This window comes from Bidens hawaiensis, unplaced genomic scaffold (genome assembly GCF_021521415.1).
Source record: "Bidens hawaiensis isolate Kalapana, Puna unplaced genomic scaffold, B.hawaiensis_p1.1 tig00054967_1, whole genome shotgun sequence".
Lineage (NCBI taxonomy): Eukaryota > Viridiplantae > Streptophyta > Magnoliopsida > Asterales > Asteraceae > Bidens > Bidens hawaiensis.
This window is the reverse complement of record NW_027499921.1, coordinates 27,030-39,212: the sequence shown is the minus strand read 5'-3', so window position 1 is coordinate 39,212 and position 12,183 is coordinate 27,030. Positions and strand designations below refer to the sequence as shown.

The following is a 12,183-nucleotide window of genomic DNA, read 5'->3' as shown; positions in this document are numbered from 1 at the left end:
TCATCCGAAAACCCATTAATGATAAAACCCAGACTCCCTCAAAATCAAACCAATCTTCCTTCGTTAAGCCACATATATCCTCTCCAAAAATATTATAAATGAAAATTAAACCTGACTTTTCATTAAAAACTCAAGTTGCTATAAAAATAATAATCAAAAGGTTGGTAAAATTAATAAATAGTATTCTCCCCTATGATTAATATTATAAAACACCTATATTATTATTATTATGTGGCCCCTTCAACCTCTTATTATTATAACCATAACCTAACTCTTCTTCTCTCAATTTCAATTCCAGAACCCGACCCTCAAACCCACCGGGTCACCGCCCAAATGGGTCGGGCCGACCCACCCACCCGGCAACAACCACTCTACAAACACAACTCTTGGTCACCGGACATCGTCCGAGACGAAGAGTGGCTCCGGCGAAAGCAAAACCATCGCCGGAGTAACAAAAGCGTGACCGATGAAGATATCGATGAGCTCAAAGCGTGTATTGAGCTAGGGTTTGGCTTCAGTGAATCCAATGATCGGCTGTCTAATACTCTGCCGGCGTTAGGGTTGTATTACGCCGTTAATAAACAGTATAATGATACGGTGTCTAAATCGCCGTTGGTGACGTCACCGGATTCGTCATCATTATTTGCTCGAGGTAATTATTTTTGGTTGAATTATGATTTGTTAAAGCTCGAGCTTGACTTGTTTCGAGCTTGAGTCGTGTTTTTAAGCTCGGGTCAGGCAGGGGTGTGCAAGAAACCGAAAAAACCAATTCGAAACCGAAAAAACTAAATAATCCAAACCGAAAATATCGAACCGAAACAGAAACCGACGGTTTGGTTTTATGTTTTTGTAAAAACCGCACAAACGGTTCGGTTTTGGTTTTACATGTAAATAAACCGGAAAAACGAACCGAACCGAATTCCTACATTTTTGTTTTTTTTATATTATATATTAAGTAATTTATAAGAATTTAATAAATATGTAACTCCAATATTTTTGATTAAATGTATAATAGTTTATTATTTTACAATTAACAAAATTATTTATACCTAAATTCATTACTTTTTGTCAAAAAAAAATTTCGACCTAGAATTTTCAAGCTCAAATGGCAAAACCGAAAAACCGAAACCGATCGGTTTCAAAAACTCCAAAAACCGAAGTTTTGGTTTTCGGTTTGTTTTTAGCCAAAAACCGCACCGAACCGCATCAAGCACACTCTTAGGGTCTAGCTTGTTTATTATTTACTAATTTGTTTGTATTTGTTTTTAGTTATGAGTTATGTATTTTGAGAAAATATATAAGTAATTAGTAAATAATAAATAAGACAAACCCAAGCTTGAAAAAAAGACTCACGAGCCGAGCTTAAGTTTTAGGAAAAGAGCTCGAAATTAGTCGAGCTAGAGCCCAGTTTAGGCTTGTTTAAAGTTTTTCTCAAAAACACTTGAGCTCGGCTTAAAAACATTTCAAACTTGGGCTTGGCTTATTTATTATTTACTAATTACTTATATATGTTTTTTTAGTTATAATTTATGTATTCTAAATTATGATTTGTTAATTTGAAGTTGTGTTTGTACTCTGCCAATTTTGCTCTAATATCTGAATTGCAAATTTATTTTCGAAGAAAAAAAATTACATAAATGGTCTCTTGACTAATTTGTAAACGAGACGAGCCCGAGAGCTTGGCTTGTGAGTCGTTTTTCCGAACTCGGGCTCGGCTCGTTTATTATTTTTCATATGGGTGCAAACGACCCGAAAAGCTCGTCTTGTTTCGAGCTCTAATAGATAAAAGGCTCGTAATGAGACAAGCTTTTTTGAGCTAGAGCCTTGTGTGTTTTTTGTGTTTTACCTATTTTAGAATTCTATGTATTAGTTTTATGTTACCCAATAAAGCTCTAGCTTGTTTAAGGTGTACTATATGAGCTCGAGCTGAAACTGAGCTTAGGCTTGTGTAAAGTTTTTCAAAAAATATATAAAAATAATTAAAAACGTATAAAATGAATAGATAACTAATAAACGAGCCGATCCCAAGCTTGAAAAACAACTGACGAACCGAGCTCAAGCTTTAGAAAAAGAGCTTCAAACAGGCGGAGCTCAAGCTTGAGCCCTCATTGGCTTGTTTACACCCCTAAATATTATCAATTAATTTATATACGTTTATAATTAGTTTAATATATTTTGAGAAAAATCTTAAACGAACCTAAGCTCAGCTCAAGCTCAAGCTCGTGTAGTACCTTAAACGAGCTTAGCTGTGTAGTCTGCAGTGTGAAGTTAATACATAGAATTCCTAAAGAGGTAAATCTCAAAACTACACAAGGCTCGACAAGCCTAAATGAGCTTCCAATACAAGGCTCGAGTTCGGGCTTGATAACTAAATGAGCTTTATTTGAGGCTCGAGTTGGAAAAAGCTCTGGTGGTTTTGGGCCTTTTATTCATCCGATCTTGAGTAACTCATGAGCAGCTCAACTCGTTTGCATCCCTTACTGAGTATGGGTAAATACAGGGCCAAACTCATACATAAGCGTAACATAAACGATAAAACGTGGATGGAAAGTGAATTCTGGGTATACGTTAGGGACCATTTACGTAACCTTTTGATATTCAAGTTTGTTAATAACTCGAAATTATCAATTGTGAATTCAAATTTGTTGATTTGTGATGGTGTTTTGTTGATGTAGGAGATGATCCTCGGATCATGAAGACGAGATTGAGACAATGGGCACAAGTTGTTGCTTGTTCCGTGCGTCAGTCATCATCGTCACCGTTGTCGTCTTTGTGAAGATGAAAATAAGGTCAAGGCATCCATTGCTAGACTTTGAGAGGGGAAATACTTTGCTTTGGAATTTGGATGCTTGTAAATTGACCTTTTTGTGTTATTTGAAGTTCTTCTTTACATTTTATCATTTGTACATATGATTTGTGTGTTCATTACTCAACTTTGATGTAATAGTGTTAATTTATGTTAGAATTTTATGTTTAATAGCTTAAGTTAATAATTTTATGGGTTCAAATAAATAATGGTACAAATGTATAATGATGTGATAACTCTTGTGTTGTTAATTGCACATTTGCAAAATAATGCAGTTAATATACAACTTGCTTTTGAAGAGGTTGGCTTGTCAGCCAACTTAATTCTCAATATAACCTTTATACAACTTGCCTATTAAGATATTTCAAACATGTCTTTTATTTAACTTTTATTTAAGGACTGATTCATTTACGTTTAAAATCTGACTAGTTCGTGTTAGTATTGTATTTAGAATTTTATAGCATAAGTGTATAACCTTTAATTTGTCAACATATCTAATGTTTTATAGTATCACCTTTACGATGTCAACATAACTATTATTTTGTTTATAACTTGTTGGATGTGAATTATTATTTGATAATAGAAAAAGGTTGAAATACAGTTGAAGACAAAAATAAGTAGTATTGGAGAATTTGTGGTCACAGAAAAAAAAATCTTTAATAAAAATTCAAAATAAATAATAAAAAAATCTGTAACTCAAAATATAAATAAAGAACGAAAAAAATTAAAAACTCAAATGAATTACGCCATGCTTGCGGTGCGCACATATAATATATATGTGTGTGAACCCTCGGGTGGGCAAAAGTGAAATTGCATTAATTTTGACGTTATTTTACTAATCTCGTGAAAATAACGTTAAAAGTGGCGGAAGGTTAATCAGGCATCATGTGGTGGCATTGATAGTCGAAAGACAATGGTACATACACCCATCAGCCGGTGTCCCGATGATTGAGTGCTATGTGTCTTATGTCCAAGGTTTGATGCAAAACTACTACCGAGTCGGGGGTCTCACCGGACGCAGCCTCTCTATCCCTATGGGGTAGAGGTAAGACTGTCTACATCTTACCATTCTTAAACCCTACCATAACTTTGCTATTGATGGGACATACTAAGTACGAAAATGATGATGATGAATGTTTCACCCGTCATCCTCATTCATAAAAAGAAAAAAAAATCATCTTATGGGCTGTTTGGTAGCCTCTTAACAGTCATTAAGAGTCTACCTCTTAATGGCTCACCTCTTAATGGTTAAGAGATAGTCTTAAGTCTGAATGGTTAAGAGATAGTCTTAAGTCTGAATGGTTAAGACCATTCAGACTTAAGACTATCTCTTAACCATTAAGAGGTTGTGAGCCATTAAGAGATAGCCTCTTAACAGTCTAGTTGATGTATTAAATTTGGTAAGTATTAGTAATAGAAGGAACCAATGCATGGATGATCCATCTAAACATAGATACCCAAAGGACTTTCTAGAAAATGAAAATGTGTTTGACTACTTCCATTGAGAATCTTATAATGAGAATAGTGGGCCCACAGTTAAAAAAAATTTGAAAAAGAAAATAACGCAATCTAGGTTGTTAGAGCAAACCCAGATTGCAATCCAAACTAACCCCCAATAACTTAATTATTCAATTAACTTTTAATACTTGAAGTAAAAAAATAATTAAATACATGATATTTCTTAAAAAAAAATTATGAACATTCTGACATAAATTTTATTTAACACGGACTTCGTTAAAAAATATACTTTTTTTAAGTTGGGATGGGTTGTGAATGTGTGTAAAGATTGTGGTGAATTAAATTATGTAGATTGAGAAGAGATAAATTAATTTTATAATATGAGATTGAGATTGTTAATGGAAGTAGTCTAAGAAACATCATACGACTTTCAAACATCAGCATAATGTCTTTAAACGTGTTTCTTCTAGAATTTTTTTGTTAAGAAAGTTAAGTTTATTTAAATAAAGATGGGCTAAAGTAGATGAAATGATCATTGTTAAGTCGGCTGGTTATGCATCATTTGCATACCCCATGATAAAGAAAATGCAGAAATATTACTAGATAATTATAATTTTAATATTACTTGATAATTAAAAAAAAATCGAACTAGAATATGGGCCTGTTACATCATCATAGGTCGTTAACACATAGATTCCTTGTTTCGATTTAATGGTGACTCGGTGTAACCTAACAATGAATTAATGAATTTATCATCAAACACGAGTCACTAACACCTAAATGACTTGTTTTGTCCTGATGTTACTTAGTGTAACCTAAACAACCACCGGCGACAACGCCCATTAAGACCCATTAATGCTGGATTAGTGTACCTATCATCAAACACAAGCAATTAATTATACCTAAATGACCTAAATGACCCATCAAGGTCCATTAATTTGATGGACTTGCCATCAAAATAAGTCACCAACACATATATGACTTATTAATGCATTACAATGTAAGTAGAGTTGCTCACATCTACTTAGGAGTTTAGCCATGATTAACTAGAGCTTGGCAAACTCGACTCGTCTCAAAATCTATCTACCGATCTGAAAGTTGAGCTCAAACTTGGCTTGTGGCTCGACAAGCCAACTTATTCAAAAACAACCAGATACAAAGTAGAGAATGGCTAGAGCAACCACGCGGCAATCAGAATAGAAATCTTCTCGTGTGACCATAAGAGCGGTGATTTCAATAAGGGAGCGCACAAATGGCAATTTCAAAACAAAAAAAAAAACAAATGTAGAGAGACAAAGCTCCCAATGCAACTCAATTTGTAGTAGACAAATAGAACTTGCCCGCGAATAAATGTTTGGCTCAAAGCTCTATATGGTGAAGAATGAGAACAAACCGAATCAAGTCGTGTGAGATTCCTGAAAAGAATAAAAAAAACTAGCTAACTTAATAACCTTTACTTTGACTTCTTATGTGAATGACTGAAGAAACACTAACCGGACCCCGGGCAGATTACTGGTAACCTGGGGGTTAGATAGATGTTTCTCACGAGGGGTTAGACCCTGAGAAGATGGTTCTTCTGATAACCTGCAAAACAGACACCGTGAGCTTGTCACTGAGAAGGGGGGGTTCCTCCTTGTGACCACCCTCCGGCGTGAGAATCAGACTAGATTGCTCTTTAAATATAAGTGTATATTAAGAGATTGCTAGAGCAGATATCAGGTATAATATGATGATATATGATAAGATGTGATGGTCATACCATTTGTGGTATTTATAGCCGAAGGTAGGTTTCCAAGGAGGTGTGGCCGGCTGCAACAGTGTTCCTGTTCCACCAACAGTGGCCTACGCACGTGCCCTGCTGGTAGTTGGTGGGTAGGCAACGGCTGATAGTGACCAGGCCTGCTGTGTACTATTCCTTTTCCACCAACTGCCGGCTACGCACGTGGTATGACAGTAGTTGGTGAGTAGGCAGCGGCTACTCACCAACTACTTTCCTGTTTATTTCAGAGGGGAACGACTTGCAGTCGCTCCTGAACCCGCGGGAGGCTGACGGTCCCGCTCGGATGGGTACTCGTGCTCTGGACGAGAACGAGTTGCCCATCCTGGAACAAACGGCGGATCGGTTCGTGGAGGTCTATCCGCTAGGCCATGAGATCCTTAGCGCCCGTCGGCCAGGTAAGGCGCTATTCGACCCTCGACCCCTCAATGTTGAAACCTCTGCTGGAATTCCTTTAATCGTATGTTCTGATGAGGAATCCGCAGATGGTCCTCCGTTGGTGCGGAAGAAGAAGGCTGCCGGCGGGAAGGGGAAGGAGAAGGCCTCCACTGCCGATCCAGCGCCTCGGTCTGATTCGGAGACCGAGAGCGAAGAGGTGGCGGGGAATCCCGGTGGTGATAAGACCACCGCTCCAGAGGTTGCGACTGTCACCTCCGGAGAGCCAAAGAAGACGACGGTGACCGGCGCAAAGAGGCCGGCTCCATCGGGTCCGTCCCCGCCTCTCCGTACCTTTAGGCTCAAGAAAACCCGTAAGTACAAACTTATCTTTTAACTTCATAGCTTAATATCATTTAACACTTTTCTTCTTTACGCAGGTGTGGATGTTGACGCATTCCAGGGTGGAGCGCAGAGGAGTACCTCTCCGCCAATGACGGTAGGCTTGGTCAGCCTACCTGAGGCGTCGACCCAGGCGCCTGCGCCTGCTTCCGCTGGTTCAGTTGCTCACTCCTTTGAGCCGACTGTTCCAGCTGAGTTGACGTCACCGCCGGCTGTGAGTGCTATTTTTACAGCATCTTTCACCGAGCCGGCGGTTACTTTTGCTGCGGAATCCGCGGCGGCTGCTACCATGCCCCCGTCATCGGCCAAGACGGCCGATCCATCAGGTACGCATGGGGCTTCTCGCCAATCTCTGCCACCTTCCCATCTGCCTGACCTCTTGGATGGATTTCCCTTGGGTTCAGGTGATGGGTTCGGCGGCTATCGGCCTGTTATTGACCCTACAGGTGCGTAGGGTTTTTTTGTGCCATTTTATATATATTTTTATCATCTTTTCCTAACTGCTTTATGTTTTTTGCAGTGTCGGATTCCAATGAAGTGTATGTTCCACGATGGAACATTCGCCGAGGAACAACCCTTCGCACCCCTGTGGAGTGCGTGGAGTGGGCTCGTCACGCTGCTCCTAGTGGTGCGTTGGGGGAAGCCATGGCTAGCTACCAGGAGGGTAGGCTTAGCAATGAGCTTCGGGTTCTCCTGGTCCGGATGCAGCCGCGCGTCGAGCTGCTTTGTCGTGAAAACGACAAGTTAAAAGCAGCTCGCGTTAAGGAAGTAGCTCAGGCGCGGGCTGTCCGGGAGGAGAACCAAAAACTTACCGCAGTGGCTGCGGAGAATGAGAAGGCCTTCAAGGCCCTCGAGGTTGAAGTTCAGGCTCGACTTGAGGCCCGTTCCAAGGCTGCCCAAGCTGTTAATGAACAGCTTCGGCTGGCTAAGGAAACTGCAAGGAACGCAACCGAGAGGGCCACCAAGGCTGAAGCTGTTGCTGAGCCTCTACGCGTGGAGAATGAGAAGCTTAAAGCCAAATTAGAGGCTCTCCAGCAGGCTCATGATGCCTTGGCGATGGAAGACGCCAAAAAGCTCCAAGAAATCCTGGACCAGAGGGGGGTGCTTGACCATGCTGAGCGTAAGCTAAAGGGCGTCGAAGAGGCTGCGGCTAAAGAAGTGTTGCTTGCCAACCTCAACAAGAGTGAAGCCGAACGCGCCCGTAACGAAGCTCAAGCTGCCCTCCAAGAAGCTCTGGTTGCCAAGGAATGGCTTCTTCGAGAAGCGTTGTCTCAGGTAAGCTTTTCTTGTCTTTACGCTTTTCTTTGTAAAAAGGTTTTGACACTTGTATATTTTCTTGTAGGTTGTGCATCGGGTCTTTGCTGAGACCTCTTACGATGATGCAATGAGCGCAGCCCTCAACGCTTCTCACGAAGATGGGGAAAAGGTCGGCTTCCTGCTTGGTCTAGGGTTCGTTGAGAAAGGCATCCCGCCTTCCAACTTCCCTTTGTACAATATTGATACTGAAGCTGTTTACGACCAAGCAGTGAATCAGTACGCCGCCTTCCCGCATCCGGTGGTGGAGAAGGTGAATGAAGTTGCTGCTGCTGATGATGGGCTAGCTATCCTTAAGGCTTTCCTTGAACTGCCACGCTCTACTGACGGTGCTGGTCCAAATGGAAGTGGCCCTGAAGCCTGATCCTGAAGATCTCTTCCCACTGCTAGGATAGATTTAGCTTGTATAGATTTATTTTCTTGTAGGCGGGTAGTTACCCGGCCATTCTTGTAATGAATCATTGTGAAATATAAATCTTTGTTCGGGTAAGACCGCTTCTTTTATTGGATTCCTTGCTTTATAAACGTTATGACTTGCATACTTTAGTTTAAATTAGCAATTTTCCAAGTGTAGAATAAGTTAACCTTTGAACGTGGTAGATAATAGGTTGAAGTTTTGCTTCCTCTTTCGTGATTGTGCGGGTAGGACCGTCACTTGCACTTAGTAGGATGGCTAAACTTTACCTGCGTCTAACCTGCGTGTAGGTTTTCCTTATCTTTTCCGATGATAAGTTAACCTTTGAACGTGGTAGATAATAGGTGTGAAGTTTTGCTTCCTCTTTCGTGATTGTGCGGGTAGGACTGTCACTTGCACTTAGTAGGATGGCTAAACTTTACCCATATCTGACCTGCGTGTAGGTTTTCCTCATCCTTTTTTGAGGATAAGTTAACCTTTGAACGTGGTAGATAATAGGTGTGAAGTTTTGCTTCCTCTTTCGTGATTGTGCGGGTAGGACCGTCACTTGCACTTAGTAGGATGGCTAAACTTTACATGCGTCTAACCTGCGTGTAGGTTTTCCTCATCTTTTCCGAGGATAAGTTAACCATTGAACGTGGTAGATAATAGGTGTGAAGTTTTGCTTCCTCTTTCGTGATTGTGCGGGTAGGACCGTCACTTGCACTTAGTAGGATGGCTAAACTTTACCCATATCTGACCTGCGTGTAGGTTTTCCTCATCCTTTTTTGAGGATAAGTTAACCTTTGAACGTGGTAGATAATAGGTGTGAAGTTTTGCTTCCTCTTTCGTGATTGTGCGGGTAGGACCGTCACTTGCACTTAGTAGGATGGCTAAACTTTACCTGCGTCTAACCTGCGTGTAGGTTTTCCTCATCTTTTCTGAGGATAAGTTAACCTTTGAACCTGGTAGATAATAGGTGTGAAGTTTTGCTTCCTCTTTCGTGATTGTGCGGGTAGGACCGTCACTTGCACTTAGTAGGATGGCTAAACTTTACCCATATCTGACCTGCGTGTAGGTTTTTCTCATTCTTTTTTGAGGATAAGTTAACCTTTGAACGTGGTAGATAATAGGTGTGAAGTTTTGCTTCCTCTTTCGTGATTGTGCGGGTAGGACCGTCACTTGCACTTAGTAGGATGGCTAAACTTTACCCATATCTGACCTGCTTGTAGGTTTTTCTCATCCTTTTTTGAGGATAAGTTAACCTTTGAACGTGGTAGATAATAGGTGTGAAGTTTTGCTTCCTCTTTCGTGATTGTGCGGGTAGGACCGTCACTTGCACTTAGTAGGATGGCTAAACTTTACCCTTATCTGACCTGCGTGTAGGTTTTCCTCATCCTTTTGTTAGAAATTCTGTATTGAACCGTTCGACGCGCGGTTGTCAATATGTTAGTGTTCAGTTCCCTTTTTCATGATTCATGCGGATAGACCGGCACTTTCATTTAATGGGATAACTGAACTTTTCCCCTTCAACTGACCTGCGTGAAGGTTTGTCGTTTTTTGGGTTTATGCGGGTTTTGCCGCCTTCCCCACGCAACGACTTCACGTAATGATGCGGTGAAAACCGGCATATCCGTGTTGAATAAATTAACCGTTCGACGCGCGGTTGTTAATAGGTTAGTGTTCAGTTTCCTCTATCATGATTCATGCGGATAGACCGGCACTTTCATTTAGTAGGATAACTGAACTTTTCCCCTTCAACTGACCTGCGTGAAGGTTTGTCGTTTTTTGGGTTTATGCGGGTTTTGCCGCCTTCCCCACGCAACGACTCACTTATGTATGCGGTGAAAACCGGCATCAGTGTTGATAGTTCATAAAGTATAAATGTAGAATCATCAGCGTCGATGTTTTAAGGAGAATCATTTCCATTAGAAGTGGCTCTTGGCCTTTTCTTTACAAATTTGGAATTGATTTACATGCAAACTGTGTAAATGAGCTCCCTTCCATGTTGTTGGGATGGGAGTGCCATCGAGCCGATACGCACCTGGTTCGGGATCTCATTCTTTACGCAGCATGTAGTCTCCACATTGAAGCTGGAATTTTGTTCGTGTTTTCCCCCGATGGGGTTCTACACGCATCAGCCTGCTCAGCGTTCATTGCGCCACGAGGTGTGCGAGCGTCCCATCTCCGACAAATGCTTCGACCATGTCTTTTACGTCTATGCATTCTTCAGTGTTGTGGCCTTTTGTCCTGTGAAAGTCACAGTATTTGCTCCGATCGGCATTGTGACGATGTCGGATTATTTGAGGCTTTGGCCATGGGAGCTCCTCAGTAGCGAATATCTCGGTGACGCTTTTGGTGAGCGGCGTCCATCTGGAGTTCTTGTTGGACTGTACGTTATCCCTTCCGCCTAACCGATGCTGCAAGCCGGATGAGGTGTCAAAGTTTACCCTTGACTGCCAAATGCCTAGCTTCCGCTTTTTGTTTAATCGGGCGGTAAGGACGTTGTCTTCCCTTGTTTTCTGGGTGTAGAGGTTTGTGCTCTGTGGGAGATCTCTACCCAGTTGCTTCTCCGTTTCCGCAAAGCGTTTAGCTGCTGTCATGATGGCATCCCATGTGGATGGCATGCCATCTTTACCCGTTAAGGTGCGGATGAGCTCTGGGTCGTTTGCGCCCTGAATAAAAGCAGCGCGAACAAGATCTTCGCTAATGTTACCCAGACTTAGCTTCTTCGAATTGAAGCGAGTGATGAAGTCTAGCAAAGATTCGTCTTTTTCTCGAATGCACTTGAGGATTGTCCATTGCTCCTCGGTATACTTTCTTTGCTGGCTGAAGTGTTGGCTAAACTTCTGTTGGAAGTCAGCCCAGTCGTAGATGTGGTTGACCGGTAGACGATCGAACCACGCTCTAGCAGCCCCGACAAGCGTCATTTGGAACATGTAACACCACGTGGGTTCCGTCCAACTACTGACGGTTGCCCCGGCTATGAATCTGTTCAAATGATCATCTGGGTCAGATATACCATCATATGTGCCTATGCTGGACATTTGTTTGGCACTTTTTGGGGCGATTGCTTCCGCAATGTCCCTTGCAAATTTGGACGTTCCCGCATTTGCAACGTTTGGTCTGAATGTTTTGGAGAAGTCTCGTGGACTTCCACCTGTGCTTTTTGGTTTGAAGGCTTGTCCAAAATGCCTTCTCGGTTGGGAGTCCGTTTCCTTACGCTTCCCTTTTTCCCTATGGCGAGGGTTCGCGTCGGAGTCGGACTCCTCCGAGTCATCGTCCCAGTATCCTTCGAATTCGTCAGCCTGTTGGACGGAACGCAAGCGTTCGTCCAACTCAGCTTGGAATTCCTTTTGACGTGCCTCCGCCCATGCCTTAACCTCATCGAGAGTTTGGCGGGGGAGTCTTGTTCGTTTTTCTAACTGGGTATCGGTGATTCCCAGTGAGCGATTATTTACTGCACTTGCCCCAGCTTGGGTAACTGGGGTAGTGTTCGTAAAATTTACTTCACTTGCCCCGGCTTGGGTAGCCGGGGTAGTGTTTGTAAAAACTGTGTTGCCGGTATTCCCCCCAGTAGCTGGGGTTGTGGTTACCGGAGTTTCTTTAACCATCTTAGAAGTTTGAAAAAACTGGAGAAAAATGTTCTAGCTTTAT

At 41.9% G+C, this 12,183-nt stretch overlaps 1 protein-coding gene across 1 annotated transcript; it reads left to right on the top strand.

Annotated features, from left to right (window-relative positions):
- Nucleotides 1-239: 239 nt before the first annotated feature.
- On the top strand, nt 240-2,993 carry LOC143600854 (uncharacterized). The gene is made up of 2 exons (XM_077078411.1): nt 240-652; nt 2,676-2,993. Exons 1-2 carry the CDS (start codon nt 334-336, stop codon nt 2,774-2,776), a joined length of 420 nt encoding a protein of 139 aa, XP_076934526.1. The 5' UTR covers nt 240-333; the 3' UTR covers nt 2,777-2,993.
- Nucleotides 2,994-12,183: the final 9,190 nt, after the last annotated feature.

Coding starts and splice junctions, on each gene's coding strand:
- LOC143600854 (XM_077078411.1), top strand. CDS start 334: ATGGGTCGGGCCGACCCACCCACCCGGCAACAACCACTCTACAAACAC. Junction 653..2,675: donor GTCATCATTATTTGCTCGAG/GTAATTATTTTT, acceptor TTGTTGATGTAG/GAGATGATCCTCGGATCATG.